The sequence below is a fragment of the Anas platyrhynchos genome, chromosome 5 (genome assembly GCF_047663525.1).
Source record: "Anas platyrhynchos isolate ZD024472 breed Pekin duck chromosome 5, IASCAAS_PekinDuck_T2T, whole genome shotgun sequence".
Taxonomy (NCBI): Eukaryota; Metazoa; Chordata; class Aves; order Anseriformes; family Anatidae; genus Anas; species Anas platyrhynchos.
Window position 1 is genome coordinate 30,045,470 of NC_092591.1, and position 14,175 is coordinate 30,059,644.

The window sequence follows — 14,175 nt, forward strand, 5'->3', positions numbered from 1 at the left end:
CCATTCCAGGGGTCAGCCAAGCCCAGGCTGTTCTTCCTTCCTCTCCCACGTGCAGATAGCATCCATCCTCTGTCCTCACCTTGCTCGGAGCTGGCCTGAGGCTGGTGCTCGCTGGTGCAGGCTCTCTCTGTTTTCCTCCGGTGCCCCATGCGCAGGACAAGGTGACCGTGCCCGCAGCCACAGCTCCGATGTGGCACTGCGGTGCCCGAACCAGAGCCGAGTGCCTCTGATGCTGCCAGCACAGGCAACCTTTGTGTTGTCCTGGCTGGCAGCATCCCCAGAAACTCTTGCCCCAGTGGGTCCCAGTTTTGTCCCCCAGTGGGTCCCAGTTTTGTCCCCCAGTGGGTCCCAGTTTTGCAGACAGACGGATGGGGATGAACCAGGACCCCAGCAGCACGGTTCCTCTGGTCTGTGCGGGACTGGGGTTTCACATCACCCCGATGGCCCTGCACAGGGACGAGGGGGTGACAGAGAAGGAGCCCTGCGTGTCCCCGAGCCAAAGCCAGGATCCCAGTTAGCGCTGCTTAGGGAAGGGCTCGACACCGGGCCATCAGGAGCTGCTGGCACCCTGGGCATGGCAAGGAGCTGGAAGAAGCTCAGGTCTCAGCTCCTGCTCGATGCCAGGAGCAGGGCTGGGAGCCCTCAGGGAAGGGGACAGAAACACCTCCGTGAGAAGGGAAAAGCACCTGGCACCTGTGCTGGTGAAGCTGTCAAGGAAAACCCCGTATTTACCTGCAGGACATCAGTGCATGTTTAGGCAAACACATTCCAGTGCTGCTCCTGAGCCCCTGGAACCGGCGCTCAGTGGAGCCCCTGGTTCAAGCCCCTTCACCCATCACAGGCTCATGGCCACTGCGTTGTCCCCTGGCCGTGGCCACCCCCTGTCCCTTCCCCAGGCAGTGCAGGAGGGGTCAGTGCAGCACCCACTGGGGCTGGGGCACCGGGGGGGTCCTCGCCCTGCACCTTGCAGCAGCCTGGGGACCGCAGCCAGCCCCACGCTGGCCCCACAACTCCCAGGCCCCCCCAGCGACACCCCAGGGCACCAGGAAACGTTTCTTCCCCAGCCCAGCCTGCGCCAAGCATCCCCACGGGCAGGCCGTGCGGCTCCCCGGTGAAGATGGCGAGCCCTCAGCTTGACATTCCCCCCGTGTCCTCTGCGGACATTGCGATAACGCCCACCCTGCCGTTTGCCTTTCTTATCGGGGCAGCCGGCCAAACAAGCCCGGCGCTGTATATAGGGAGCTCAGCCCGGGCAGCGGGCACATTCGCCGCCTCTCCGCTGGCACCGGTGCGCCTCGCTGCGAAGAGCCACCATGAAGCTGCTCCTGCTCCTCGGCTTGGTGGCCCTGGCACAATGCCTCCCCTCCAAGTGAGCGCTGGGGGGATTTGGGTGGTGGGCATGCTGCCGGGGTGGTCCCCGGGACCCCCTGAGGATGATGTGGGGGAAACCGGGCTGTAAAGGCATTGTGGAGGGGTCACGGCTGGGGTGGCACACAGCAGGGTTGGGGGACAGCCCCCAGCCATCACCGTGGCCAAGGCACAGTGCGGGTGGCCACGGTCCCTAGGAGGGGCTGCAGGAAGGGGCGCAGAGCGAGGGCACAGCGCAGCCCCCAGCCCTGAGCCCCGTCCCCTCCCACACCCCAGGATCCCGCTGAGGAAGATGAAGTCCCTGCGGCAGAGGCTGGAGGAGCAGGGCTTGCTGGAGCCCTTCCTCAAGCAGCACCCCCACAACCAGGCCTCCAAATACTTCCCCGTCCTCGCTGGCACCACCTCCTCTGAGCCTCTGCAGAACTACATGAACGTGAGCGTGGCACCAGCATGGTCCCCGTGGGGCTGCGGGCCCCTAACTGTCCCCCATGCCCCCATCCCGTCCCCCTTTCCCCTCCTGTCCCCCTGCCTAACCCTCCCCACTTTGACAGAACGAGTACTACGGCACCATCTCCATTGGCACGCCGGCCCAGGAGTTCACCGTCATCTTCGACACCGGCTCCTCCAACCTGTGGGTGCCCTCGGTGTACTGCTCCAGCCGGGCCTGCGGTGAGTGTCACGGGGCAGGGGGACACCGGGGACCCCCGGGTGGGCTGCAGGAGGTGTCCCCATCCCTGGGGGTGCCAAGCAGCCAGCCCCGTGCCGCAGTGGCAGCAGGGTGTTGGGACAAGCCGTGACCGTCCCTCTCCCGTACCCGCAGAAAACCACAAGCGCTTCAACCCCTCCAAGTCCTCCACCTTCGTGAGCACCAATGAAAGCGTCTCCATTGCCTACGGCACCGGCAGCATGACCGGCATCCTGGGCTACGACACCGTCACCGTAAGGCAGCGGCCGGCCGGCTGCCCGTCCCGTGGGACACGGGGACACGGGGACACCGTGCGCCCCAACCCAGCCCGTCCCCTTCTCCCTGTCTCTCCGTCCAGGTCTCCAGCATCCAGGTTGCCAACCAGATCTTTGGGCTGGCTGAGACCGAGCCCGGCACCATCTTCTACTACTCCCCCTTCGACGGCATCCTGGGGCTGGCTTTCCCCAGCATCTCCTCCTCCGGGGCCACCCCTGTCTTTGACAACATGATGAGCCAGGGCCTGGTGGCCCAGGACCTCTTCTCCGTCTACCTGAGCAAGTAAGCCCCGCGGAGCCGCCCAGCCCTGGCAGGGGATGTTCTCCCCTCGGCAGCACGGCGTCCTGAGCCACGGGACGGCTGTGTCTGATGGTTCCCCCCTTCAGGGACGACAAGAGCGGCAGCTTCGTCCTCTTCGGTGGCATTGACCCTGCCTACACCACCAATGGCATCAGCTGGATCCCGCTCTCCGCCGAAACCTACTGGCAGATCACCATGGAGAGGTACTCGCGGCGGTGACGCTGTGGGCGCTCGGCCCCTGGCCCCTCCGGGAGCTCACCCTCTGTCTCCTGCAGAGTCTTCGTCGGCGAGAAGTCCGTCGCCTGCTATTTCAGCTGCCAGGCCATCGTGGACACCGGCACCTCGCTGCTGGCTGTGCCCACCCTCGCCCTCAGACGCATCTATAAAGCCCTGGGTGCCAACTCCGAAGGCGAGGTGAGGCGGGCAGGGAGCACGGGACTGTCGGGGACCCCTTGTTTTGTCCCCTCTGATGGCCAAAGCCAACCGGCTGCTGGTCCCCGTGGGACAAGCAGCTGTGTCAGGGTGGCTGCTGACCCCGTCCCCACTGCAGATCAGCTGCAGCGCCGTCAGCAGCCTGCCCGACGTCGCCTTCAAAATCAACGGCAAGAAATTCACCGTGCCAGCCACTGCCTACGTGATAGAGGTGAGCACCCCGCGGGGACGGGGACAGGGATGGACCCTGCAGGGGGAGGGGTGTGTGTGTGGGAGTGGGGGTCCGGGCAGCTGGTGACCATCTCCATCCACGTCCTCGTCTGCAGAGCGATGGGTTCTGCAGCCTCGGCTTCGAAGGCATGGACACCCCCACCGAGGAGGGCGAGCTCTGGATCCTCGGGGACGTCTTCATCCGCGAGTACTACGTGATCTTCGACAGGGCCAACAACAAGGTGGGGCTGTCCCCGCTGGCCTGAGCGCACGCTCCCCCAGGCCAGACCGGCCCCTGCGCTCCTGCCCCCCCCCTGCTGCTGTCACTGCGCACAATAAAGCCATGGAAAAGCATCCGCGTGCTGAGTTTCTCTGGAAAGGGCTGGAGCGGGCCCCCGTGGCGTGGGCAGGCTGTGGCCCCATAATGTCAGGCTGAGGTCGTGCTGGGTGGGATCTGAGCGCGGGGAGGTGACCCCCTGCACGGCGGATGCTGCCCACGAGCGCTGCTGGCTGGGTGTTTGTCAGGGACAAGCCGCCGCCGCGCTGGCACGGCTCGCCCGCGCCGTGTTTGTTCCTGGCACACAGCTCACCAGGAGGGCTGGCACAGGATGCTGAGCCCCCGAGAGCTCCTGGGTGGCTCTTCCCCAGCCCCTGGCAAGCCACACGTGGCTCCTGTGTGCGCGGAGGGCACCCAGCACCTCTGCCTGGGGATGCAGGGGATGGTGGCAGATGCTGCCTGGTGCCACCTCCGGGTCCCACCGGTGGCACAGCCCCTGCCTGCTCCCCGCGGTGCCCCCGGCTGTGCAAACACCCCACACCTCGCTCGCTGGGGGCCGGAGGCTGCCGATAAGTGCCGAGCCATGCCACCAACCGGGGTGCACGGGCTGCCTTATCGGGGTGCCTGGCACGCCTCATCCGGGAACGCCTCCGTGCCCTCCGGCATAAGGGCAGGTGCCCCGGTGCCACCGCACACGTCCCCGCGCCATGAGGTGGCTGTGGCTGCTGGGGGTGGTGGTGGTTGCCCACACCCTGGAGACCAGGTGAGGGGGACACCGGCAGTCGGGGCAGGGGGACCCCAGGACGCAAACCTGTCCGTTCCCGTGCTCAGCATCAGCCTTTCATGCAGGGTCAGCCTGCACCGGAGGAAATCACTGCGGCGAGCACTGCTGGATGGCGGGGTGCTGGGGAGGGTCCTGCTGCAGCAGAGCCCCTCCCCAGCAGCCAAGTATCACCCCACCGCTGCCACCGAGCCCCTGGCAAACTACATGGACGTGAGTGCTTGGCAGGGAACCCCAGTGCAGGGACACGGGGACATGTGGGGGGCCATATGGACAGTTTTGGGGGGGCTGTGACACACGCACACACACTCGGTGCCCTTTGTTGGCAGCTGGAGTACGTGGGCACCATCTCCATTGGCACGCCACCGCAGGAGTTCTCCGTTATCTTCGACACCGGCTCAGCCAACCTGTGGGTGCCCTCGGTGTACTGCTCCAGCCGAGCCTGCGGTGAGTGTCAGGGGGCGGGGGGACGCCGGGGACCCCCGGGTGGGTGGGTCTCAGCTCTCCCGTCACTGCAGCCAACCACCGGCGCTTCGACCCGGCGCGCTCCTCCACCTACCGCGGCACCACCACCAGCGTGGCCACCTGGTACGGCACCGGCAGCATGGTCGGCGTCCTGGGCTACGACACCGTCACCGTGAGCACCCGTGGGCAAGCCGGGGCATGGAGCTGGGCCGGGGGGTGAGGCAGGAGCATCCCCGAGCCTCCCCACTCTCCCCACCAGGTTGGGAACATCCAAGTCCCAAACCAGGTGTTTGGGCTGAGCCTGTCGGAGCCCGGCTCCTTCCTTGCCCAAGCGCCCTTTGATGGCTTCCTGGGGCTGGCCTTCCCCAGCATCTCCTCCTCCGGCGCTACCCCGATTTTTGACAACATGATGAGCCAAGGCTTGGTGTCCCAGGACCTTTTCTCCATCTACCTGACCCCGTAAGTGCTGGCAGGACCCAGGCAAACCCCTCCTCGTGCTTTCGGGGCAAGCTGGTGGCCCCACACGGTGCAAATGCTGGGGAAAGCCTCTCATCGAGGCGAGCCCAGAACCCGCTTTGGGAACAACACGTGCAGCACCGGGCTCAGCAGCAGCCCTCTGAGGTGCACGGCTCCTGCTGGGGGGCTGGGGGACACCGGCACCCCCAGCTCCACGGCCCTTCCCCTCCCTGCCTCCTGCTGACCCAGCAACAAGCAGAACGGCAGCTTCGTGCTGTTCGGGGGCATCGACGACACCTACTTCACCGGGAACCTGAGCTGGATCCCGCTGACCGCCCAGTCCTACTGGCAGATCAAGGTGGACAGGTAGCGCCGGGACGTGGCAGGGGGAAGGGGGTCCTGGCAAACAGGGGGGAGGCGCCTGGCCTCATGGAGCCCGCTGTGCCCCCCCCCAGCATCACCATGTACGGCCGCCCCATCGCCTGCCCCTACGGCTGCCAGGCCATCGTGGACAGCGGCACCTCGCTGCTGGCCGGCCCCAGCCGCAGCGTGGGCAACATCCAGTACGAGATGGGGGCCAGGCGCAGCCCCAGCGGCGTGGTGAGCTCACGGGGACGGGGACGGGGCAGCTGGTGGCTCCCCACGAGGGCTGAGGCCACGCTGTCCCCTCCCCGCAGTACCTGGTGAGCTGCAGCTACATCCGGCTCCTGCCCGACATCGTCTTCGTCATTGCGGGCACCCAGTTCCCGCTGCCCCCCCAGGCTTACATCCTCCAGGTGAGCACCAAGCACGGGCACCCGGCCCCTGAGGCCTTGCTGCCCCTCACCCCGTCCCCACCAGCAGGAGGACGGCTCCTGCATGAGCGGCTTCGAAGGCTATGCCCTGCCCACGGCCAGCGGCGAGCTCTGGATCCTTGGGGACATCTTCCTGCGCCGCTACTACAGCGTCTTCGACAGGGCCAACGGCATGGTGGGGCTGGCACCTGCCGTCTGATGCGTGCCACGGCGCCTGGCCACAATAAAGTCCCCAGCTGGGCAGCACGGGCAGGTCCCTCCTGCCCCCAAAGCCACACTGGGCTGGACAAGCACCTCCGGGACCGTGCCAAAGCGCCCCGAGCTGGGCGCAAGCTTGGTGGGCGCAAGCAGGAGCAGGGAGCATAAATACCAGGGTGACTTTATTGGGGGAGGGAGTAGCTGGCACTGGCCCCCTGGCCCCACAGCCTCCTGCGCCATGGGGCGGTGAGGAGCTGGGGGACCCCGCGCCCTCCGCCCGAGAGAGTGGGGCGCGGGGATGTGTCACCATCCCGGGGTGCTCGGCACGGCCACCTGCGTGCCTCAGCGCCCCGTCCCCAGCCACGCCTGGCCAGCCAGGCCTGCTGGTCCTGCAGCCTTCCTCCTCCTCCTCCTCCTCCTCCAGGCAGGGTGGCTCTAGGGAGCCGCGTGCCCGCCGGGGCTCTCCCTGCTGGCTGTTGGCACGGCCGAGGGCTCCGCGTCCCCAGGGTGCCCCTCAGCGTCCCGCCTCGACCCAGGGCTGCCCGTGGGAGCCGGGGGTCCCGTGGCCTCTGCAGGGGGGGCAGCAGGGGGCAGAGCAGCAGCCGAGAGCGCCCCACGGTGCTGGGGGGGGCTCGGGGTGGTGGAAGGGGGCTCCCCCCCAGGAGAGGGGCCGAAGGGGGCAGCGTGCAGCAGGAGCTGGGCCAGGCGGTGGCGGGGAGGCTGGGGGGTGCCGGTGGGCTCCTTGTGGGACGGGGATGGGGACGGGGACGGGGGCACGGCGCCGCTCTGCAGTGGGAGCTGGGTGTCTGCGGTGGAGGGAGAGATGCTCCTGGTTAACATCACCACCGGCCCAGTGTCCCTGGGGTGGAGGGGGGCGGGGGGACACACAAAATCCACAGCACAAAGGGGTGCCGAGCCCCCGGTACCTTGGCAGGCGGGGCAGCAGGCAGCAGGCAGCGCAGGGGGCTCGGTGCAGGAGTGGGGACACGGCCTCTCCTCGCAGCTCACCTCCCCGAGCTGCAGCGGCAGGAGGAGGAGGAGGAGGAGGAGGAGGAGGAGGATGAAGAGGAAGGAGGCAGGGGAGAGCCGCCCGCTCCCTGGCGCAGCCCCACGGGTGCCCCGCGGGCTCACCTGGCATGTGCAGCGGGTGCAGGGCTGTCCCTCGGGGCTGAAGGTCTGCCCGTTCACCACCTTCCTGCCCTCGTAGTTGCAGTCTAGGGGTGCCGGGGAGGGGGGGCGGCAGCGCTCAGAGCGGGGCGGGGGGGCACCGGCAGGGTGGGGGCCGTGGTCCTGTGCCCCCTCCGCGGGCTCTCACCGTTACAGACAGGGCAGCACTCGCCCTCGGGGTGGAAGGGGTAGGTGCAGAAGATGGCACAGTCCACGGGCGAGCAGGCCACCGAGCCCAGCTGGCAGGGAGAGACGTGAGGGCTGGGCGTTAGCGCGGGTTTGGGGAGGGGGGGGGAGCCCCCAGAGAAGCCCCCATCTGCCTCACCAGGCAGATGCAGCTGAGACAGGGGTCCAGGAGGGACGGGAAGGTCTCGTTGTTGTAGAAGATCTGTCCCATGTAGGTACATCCTGCCGGGAGGAGAGCAGGCTTGCAGCCCTGGAGACCCCCAGGCTGGCTGGCTGTTGGGGGCAGCCTCACCCCGGCCCCCCCCAGTGCCCCCCATGTCCCTGTCACCTGCCGAGCAGTCGGGGCAGCACTGCCCGGGGATGTGGATGGGGTAGGGGCACGTCTCCACGCAGTCCGTCCTCTTGCAGCTCACCGAGCCATCAGCCTGCAGGGGGGGAGAGGCACGTGGCAGGGACCTTGGGCCCGTGCTGGCAGGCTTAAACCCCAAACCGATGGGTTTAAACCCCAAATCGAAGGGGCAAAAGCCCACGGAGCTGGGGAGCTGCCAGGGACCACGGCCACGAGCAGCCTGGTGTCCCGAGGGAAGGGCTGGGTGTCCCGGGAGCCCGGCTGGAGGAGAGGCAGAGGCAGCACATTGGAGGCAGGAGGCAGCCGGAGAGGGACTTGGCTTCGGTGTCTAAACCTCTTTCCTTCCCAGAGCTGGTCTCTCCATGCCCCGCACGCCCAGGGATGCAGGGGACGGGGACAGGGATGGGGACGGGTAGGAGGAGTGAAGCAGAGCAGGTTCTCATTCACCTGGCAGATGCATAACTCACAGGGATCGCCCGGAGACCAGATCTGTCCGACGGGAAACTCGACCCCGTTGTCATCCACGAAGCAGCCTGGGGGGGGAACAGACACCCGGGTGGGGACAGGGACACCCACAGGGATGCGGGCACCCAGCCCACCGGCCTCTCCATGCACGTGGGTGGTGCTCCCTGCCCCCAAACCCCATGACTATGCCCCCAAACGCCCATCCCATCCCCGTGCACCCCAGCATGCAGCTCCCCCAGCTCCCCCAGCGACCCCCGTGCTGGCTCACCCGAGGGGCGCGGGGGGTCCCTGCAGGTGAAGCAGCACTGCCCGGGCCGCAGGTGCCGCTGGTGCTGGGGGCAGTCCAGCGCCGGGCAGGGGGCGAAGGAGCACTCCACCTCGCCACCCTGCAGAGACGGGGACACCTCACGCAGCGGCTCCGTGCTGGGGCCACCCGTCCTGCCCGCGGCGTCCCTCCGCCCCACGGGACACCAGACAAAGGCCGGGCCCCCCGGCAGGTGGCTGTGGGGTCCCCAGACCCACCCGGCAGACGCAGGTGGTGCAGTCGTCCTCGTCCAAGCTGAAGCGGGCTCCGTGCACGTACGTGCGGCCGCGGAAGCTGCACTTTGCTGGGGAGGAGAGAGGCGCTGAGGGCAGGGCTGGGATGGGGAGCAGAGCACAGTCCTGCCTTGCCACGACCCCACAGCCCATCCCCGGCGGTGCCACCCACAGCCCCTCACCCCCCGCCGCATGGGGGTCCCACCTGGCTGGCAGGAGCAGCAGTCGGGCGGCGAGGCGCTGGGGCAGGAGCCCGGGGGGCACTCGGGGGAGATGCAGGAGACGTTTCCAGCCTGCGGAGCAGAGCAGAGCCCGGCGAGGTCATGGGGAGGCAAGCGTCTGCCCCACAAACTCCAGTCCAGCACCCCAGCAGGGCCTGGCAGCGCTGGACACCACCACGGTGACAATTTTGGGGAGCTGCTCCTCAAGGGAAGAAAACGGCTTTGTCTTCCTGATGCTGAGCACAACGGGGACCTGCTGTGGGGTGGCACTTCCAAAACACCCACCCGTCTCAACCTGCAGCTCCCATTTTGGCCCCTGCCCCACAGCTCCGGAGCCGCCCCCCCGAGCACTGTGACACCTCCCCAAAACGGGCACCCGGTGCCGACAAAGCCCAGCCCGAGGCATCCCAACAGTGTCATGAGGGATGGGACCCGGGCCCCGCTCCCAGCCCACCCCCCTGCAGGATGGCGTGGACTCACCAGGCACACGCACACGGTGCAGTTGCCATCTGATGGGGAGAAGACGTCACCCTCGGCACGGGCCACCCCCTCGTGCAAGCAGCCTGCAAACCAGAGGAGGGTCAAGGGGGGGCCCATGCTGGGGCGCAGGGCTGGGGGCTGCCGGGGCTCACCTGTGCAGCTGGGGCAGCAGCCCCCGGCCGGGGCGGGCAGCGGGTGGGAGCAAGGCACGGGGCAGCTGACGGCCTCGCAGAGCACTCGTCCTCCCTGCGGGGACAAGCACAGCTCAGCGCCACGGCTAGCTGGCATGGCGAGCAGCGGCATGGGGAGAGAGGGAGCTTACCTGGCAGGCACAGCTCCGGCACCCCGGCTCCATCCAGCGAGTGCCCGGCTCTCGGAGGGCCCCCTGGTACCAGCAGCGAGGAGCTGGGGCGGCTGTACCGGGGGCTCCGTCCCCGCGTGGGGACAGCTCGGTGGCCGGGGACACGGTGGTGGGTGAGGAGGGAGGAGGTTGGGTGCCCGGAGGTGCGGCGGGGAGGTGGGAAGAGGGAGAGCCCCTGGGGACCAGGAGGGGTCCCCCAGGGCCGGGAGGGAGCAGGACGAGCGTGGGGGGATGCTGCAGGGACTGCAGGATGGGTGAGGGCGCCAGGATGGACTTGGGGAAGCCTAGAAAGGAAGGAGTGAGTGTTGCTCAGGGAGCACATGGGGTCCTGCTCACCCGCCCTGGCAAGAGGAGCCTCCAGTTACCTTCGCAGGAGACCCTGTCACCGCTGAGCCGGTACCCAGGGCGGCAGGAGCACAGGTAGCTGCCTGGGGTGTTGTGGCAGGCGTGCTGACAGGCGCGTCTGTCTCCCGGCCGCCGGCACTCGTTGACATCTGGGGAACACGAGGACTCATCGGTACCCGGGCAGGAGCCAGCTCACGGGGGAAAAAAACCCCCTCCAGCGCGACGCACGGGGGTGCCTGCTGCGCCATCTCCTCGGGCACGGCCCAAGCAAGGACGAGGAGGTGGCGGCAGCACCGTGCCCACGGCCACCTCGTCCCCGCAGCCTGGGGCTCGTGGTGACACGGAGAGGGGCCGGCGCGCAGCGCTCACCCACGCAGGAGTGCCGGTTCCCGTGGAGGTGGTAGCCGGGCCGGCAGGAGCAGCGGTAGCTGCCCACGCTGTTCTTGCAGCGGTGCTGGCACGGCGTGGCCAGGCACTCGTCCGTATCTGCCGGGCAGAGGCTGAGGCTCGGCGGGCCCAGCTCGGCCCCGCTGGCCCCCGCCTGACCCCCGGCCCCGCGCACCCTGGCAGCTGTGGCGGTCGGCGGAGAGCTGCATGCCGGGGCCGCACTCGCAGACGAAGCCGCCCTCGGTGTTGACGCAGAGCCCCTCGCAGGCGGCGCTCAGGCACTCGTCAATGTCTGGGGGCGAGGGGGGGACATCTAGGAGCCGGGGGAAACACCGCCAGCCCCCCGCCGCGCCTCGACAACCCGCCCGTCTCACCGGTGCAGCGGATGCCGTTGGCCGTCTCCACCATGGAGAAGCCGAGGGGACAGACGCGGGCCACCTCCTGGCACCCACCGTGGTTACAGGAGAGGTCGCAGCCGTACTCCCCGCACGTCCCCGCGGGCTCTGAAAGGCAAGCAGGGGCTCCGCGGGGCACCGGGGCCACCCCTGGAACCCTCCCACGCTCCCCCCTCCAACCCTGTGGCACCACAGCACTCGCTCCTGCCCCAGGAGGGGATAGGGACCCTACCTGGGCAGGTGATGCCCTGCTCTCCATCCGGGCACGAGCAGAGGTTGGGGGCAATGCAGAAGCCGCTGCCACAGCCAAAGGGGCAGAGAGCTGCAGGGCACGGGGACAGGGCAGCAGTCAGGGGTGTGGGGACCCCCCAGCCCCATCCTGGGGAGCGTGGCAGGGCCTGGGGTGCCTGTACTCACGCAGGGTGCACTGCCCGCTGCCCGGAGCCAGCATCCAGCCGGGGCAACATCCGCTGCCGAAGCCCGAGAAGCAGACGTGGGGCCCCACGCGGCGCCTGGGCGAGGGACAGAGGCAGAGGGGCCGAGCCCATGAGGACGGGGAAGGGGACGCATGTGGCAGCGGGCACCCACGTGCCCACAGACGCCCCATCCCATGCAGTGTGAAGGCGGGCTCGGGGCGCACCAGGGCATGGAGCGAGCACCCAACGAGATGGGACAGCTGGAGAGGACTCGCACCCCAGCTGGTCCACGCGCCCCAGCGCATGGTGACAGGGGAGAAACGTCCCCGAGGAGCACAGGGACGCAGGGAGCGAGCCCCACGCGAGGCTCACGCTCTCCTCGCCCCCGTGCAGACGGAGCCACGAGCGGGTGCCAGCCCCGGGACGGGACGGGGAGCCCCGAAAGCAGCCGAGGGCTCGGCGTGCCACCGCTCCCAGGTGCAGCTGCGAGAGGGAGAAGGAAAAAAAAAAAAGAGGGGGGACCCGGCTACCTCTCCACGGCAAAGCTGGCTGGTTTCTTCCTCCCGGGGTACACCCTGCCCTGGCCGCCCGGGAGGAACAGGGACACACAGGCAGCCTGGACGAGCAGCTCGAGCAACATGACAGGCGGCTCCAGCACGCTCGCAGCGCTGCCTTCCTGCCTGCCTTCCTGCCTGCCTGCCTTCCCCGGCGGCACGGCACGGCGCGGCACGGCGCGGCACGGCACGGGCGCCTACCGCATGCTGGCCCTTGGCCCTGCTCCTCCTCCCGCCCGCCGGGCCGGGAACAATGCGGGGGGTGGAGGGAGGCGAGAGCGGGGAGCGCCGGGGGGGACCCGGCTCTCCTCCCACCCCGCGCGTGGGGATGCTCACCCAGCGCCTCCCCGCCTCGCCGAGCCCCCGCGCTCGCCCCCGGCTCGGTGACACCCGCGCGTCCACCCCGGGATGGGGTCCCCGAGGCCGGCTGCACGGAGAGGGAGCAGGGGGGGAAGCGAGCGAGCGGCGAGCGTCCCCCCTTCTCTCCTTTCCCACATCTGGCAAAGCTCCGGCCTGGCCTCTCCCCACCCCTCCTCCTCCTCCTGGCGGCACTGGGCTGCCTTCCCAGCCCTGCGCGGGGACCCACCAAAGAGGAGCACGCAGCAGATAAAGGGGCCAAAGTGGAGCGGGGCCGGTGGGGAAGGGCGCAGCGAGGGGCGAGGGGCGCTGCGGGGCCCCCCCCGGCACGGCGCGCATCCCCCCACGGCCCTCGCCCCGAAGCGAAGGTCGCGGGCAGGTAAATGATTGAGCAGGGAGCAAAGGGCTGGGCGGCTGGCCCCTGGTCACAAGGGGTCAGTCCCTGCAGTGGCAGCACCCACCCGCTGCCCTCAGCTCCGTGCCGGCCCTAAAAACCTGCCCGGGGTTGCCCAGCCCCTTCCCTGGTGGCATCACCCTGAGCACGGTCACCCAGGGCACCAGCAGTGTGGGGTGCATGGCTCTGGGGTGCCACATGTAGGGGATGTGGAGGGGTAAACATGGAGCAGGGTTTTTAAGCCTGGGATGAGGGCCATGCACCAAATTTGCCAAAATCCCTGCTGCAGGGAGGCTGGGAGCGTCTGCACCTGCAGCCCCGCGCTGCTCAGGGTGCTGGGGAGCTGGGCAGAGCCGGGTTTGGATGTGGGGAAGGAGAACAGGGACTGGAGCAGCTCTGGGCAGGCAAAAGGAGCTCCCGAGCTACTGAAAGGCGCCTGCTCCCAGGGAGCACGAGCACACAGGCTGCAGGCTTGCTGCAGAGGGTCACAGTCCACTTCCCCCCTCCTAAACACAGGCAGAGATGTCCAAATATAGCCTCCACGTGAATTCCTCGAAGAAAGCAGGGCTTGCCCAACAGCTCAGACCTGCTGAAAGCCCAGCTCCCGTTTCAGCACAGGCTCGCCTTTCAGGATGCTGCCCAACCTCTTTGTCAGTGCTGCTGGAAGGAAGGAAGAATTTGGGAGAAAACCTGTCCTGGGATCCTGGCTCCCTTCTCCCCTCTTGCTGTGGCCCAGATCTCGCTGAGCACAGGCTGGGAGCTCCAGGACCCCATTCCGTTACCGATGGGATACACACACCAAGTGAGGTGCAGCCCAGCACGGCCGGACCCAAGCAGAGGCCCAGGATAACCCCAGCACAGGCACCACCACGGGGAAAAGGGCAGCCAGGGACTGCCCCGGCCCCCTCCCGTGGATTTTGGCATCGTTGCAGCAGCAAGCCCGGGCAGCCCCTGGTTTGGACAGGTTAGAGCTGCGTGGAGCCTGGGAGGATAATTATTAATCTGTATTTTAAGCAGAGGGAGCTGCCACCCAGGGGAGCGAGCTGCTTTCCTGCATGCCCAGCTCAGCGCTGCCAGCCCTTCTGTGTGGGCATCTGGGAAGGGCAGGAATCCCATCCCAACGATCCTCTGGGAACATGGAAACCTACACCTGTGGAAATCCAGGACCCCTCTTTGTAAGCCACCCTTGCTGTAGGGAGGCAAGGTTACTGCAGGGATCAACCATTAGCAGGCAGAGGCTCTCTGGTCAGTGGGGGATGATCCTAGGAAGATTGTGAGCATTGCTGTATCCCTACACCTTCCTCCTCTACCTCTGCAGG

The 14,175-nt window shown here is 68.1% G+C and overlaps 3 protein-coding genes across 10 annotated transcripts; 2 read left to right on the plus strand and 1 right to left on the minus strand.

Moving 5' to 3' along the window:
* The first annotated feature begins 144 nt into the window (after window positions 1-144).
* LOC101790624 (pepsin A-like) lies at window positions 145-3,781 on the plus strand. Its single transcript, XM_027459009.3, has 9 exons — window positions 145-1,369; window positions 1,645-1,801; window positions 1,920-2,037; window positions 2,189-2,307; window positions 2,412-2,611; window positions 2,716-2,832; window positions 2,905-3,043; window positions 3,180-3,272; window positions 3,388-3,781. The coding sequence occupies exons 1-9, from the start codon at window positions 1,314-1,316 to the stop codon at window positions 3,535-3,537; spliced, it is 1,149 nt and encodes a 382-aa protein (XP_027314810.2). The 5' UTR covers window positions 145-1,313; the 3' UTR covers window positions 3,538-3,781.
* Window positions 3,782-4,255: 474 nt separating this feature from the next.
* LOC113843741 (pepsin A-like) lies at window positions 4,256-6,311 on the plus strand. Its single transcript, XM_072038632.1, has 9 exons — window positions 4,256-4,311; window positions 4,398-4,542; window positions 4,659-4,776; window positions 4,848-4,966; window positions 5,054-5,253; window positions 5,500-5,616; window positions 5,706-5,850; window positions 5,928-6,026; window positions 6,094-6,311. The coding sequence occupies exons 1-9, from the start codon at window positions 4,256-4,258 to the stop codon at window positions 6,241-6,243; spliced, it is 1,149 nt and encodes a 382-aa protein (XP_071894733.1). The 3' UTR covers window positions 6,244-6,311.
* A 96-nt stretch (window positions 6,312-6,407) lies between these two features.
* VWCE (von Willebrand factor C and EGF domains) lies at window positions 6,408-12,928 on the minus strand. 8 transcript variants are annotated; one of them, XM_072038603.1, is made up of 20 exons: window positions 12,442-12,617; window positions 11,553-11,647; window positions 11,368-11,457; window positions 11,115-11,243; window positions 10,916-11,032; window positions 10,723-10,839; window positions 10,374-10,502; window positions 9,970-10,292; window positions 9,800-9,893; window positions 9,648-9,730; window positions 9,152-9,239; window positions 8,932-9,017; window positions 8,678-8,795; window positions 8,392-8,477; window positions 7,924-8,020; window positions 7,735-7,817; window positions 7,558-7,648; window positions 7,374-7,456; window positions 7,169-7,259; window positions 6,408-7,048 (listed from the first exon to the last, which is right to left on the minus strand). In XM_072038603.1, exons 1-20 carry the CDS (start codon window positions 12,600-12,602, stop codon window positions 6,678-6,680), a joined length of 2,532 nt encoding a protein of 843 aa, XP_071894704.1. In that variant the 5' UTR covers window positions 12,603-12,617; the 3' UTR covers window positions 6,408-6,677. The 8 variants fall into 8 exon arrangements, with proteins under 8 accessions (XP_071894704.1, XP_071894703.1, XP_071894702.1 ...); XM_072038602.1 differs by having other exon boundaries at window positions 7,735-7,820; XM_072038601.1 differs by having other exon boundaries at window positions 7,735-7,820; window positions 8,932-9,047.
* Window positions 12,929-14,175: the final 1,247 nt, after the last annotated feature.

What these genes read in the sequence shown, in the direction of transcription:
- VWCE (XM_072038597.1), bottom strand. Translation starts at nt 12,602, where the DNA reads ATGTGGGAAAGGAGAGAAGGGGGGACGCTCGCCGCTCGCTCGCTTCCC. An exon ending in GCACCCGCTGCACATGCCAG is followed by an intron (nt 7,260 to 7,373) that starts GTGAGCCCGCGG and finishes CTGCCGCTGCAG; the next exon opens with CTCGGGGAGGTGAGCTGCGA. An exon ending in CTGCTGCCCCGCCTGCCAAG is followed by an intron (nt 7,049 to 7,168) that starts GTACCGGGGGCT and finishes CCTCCACCGCAG; the next exon opens with ACACCCAGCTCCCACTGCAG.
- LOC101790624 (XM_027459009.3), top strand. Translation starts at nt 1,314, where the DNA reads ATGAAGCTGCTCCTGCTCCTCGGCTTGGTGGCCCTGGCACAATGCCTC. An exon ending in GCACAATGCCTCCCCTCCAA is followed by an intron (nt 1,370 to 1,644) that starts GTGAGCGCTGGG and finishes CCCACACCCCAG; the next exon opens with GATCCCGCTGAGGAAGATGA. An exon ending in TGGCAGATCACCATGGAGAG is followed by an intron (nt 2,833 to 2,904) that starts GTACTCGCGGCG and finishes TGTCTCCTGCAG; the next exon opens with AGTCTTCGTCGGCGAGAAGT.
- LOC113843741 (XM_072038632.1), top strand. Translation starts at nt 4,256, where the DNA reads ATGAGGTGGCTGTGGCTGCTGGGGGTGGTGGTGGTTGCCCACACCCTG. An exon ending in CCCTGGCAAACTACATGGAC is followed by an intron (nt 4,543 to 4,658) that starts GTGAGTGCTTGG and finishes CTTTGTTGGCAG; the next exon opens with CTGGAGTACGTGGGCACCAT. An exon ending in TGGCAGATCAAGGTGGACAG is followed by an intron (nt 5,617 to 5,705) that starts GTAGCGCCGGGA and finishes GCCCCCCCCCAG; the next exon opens with CATCACCATGTACGGCCGCC.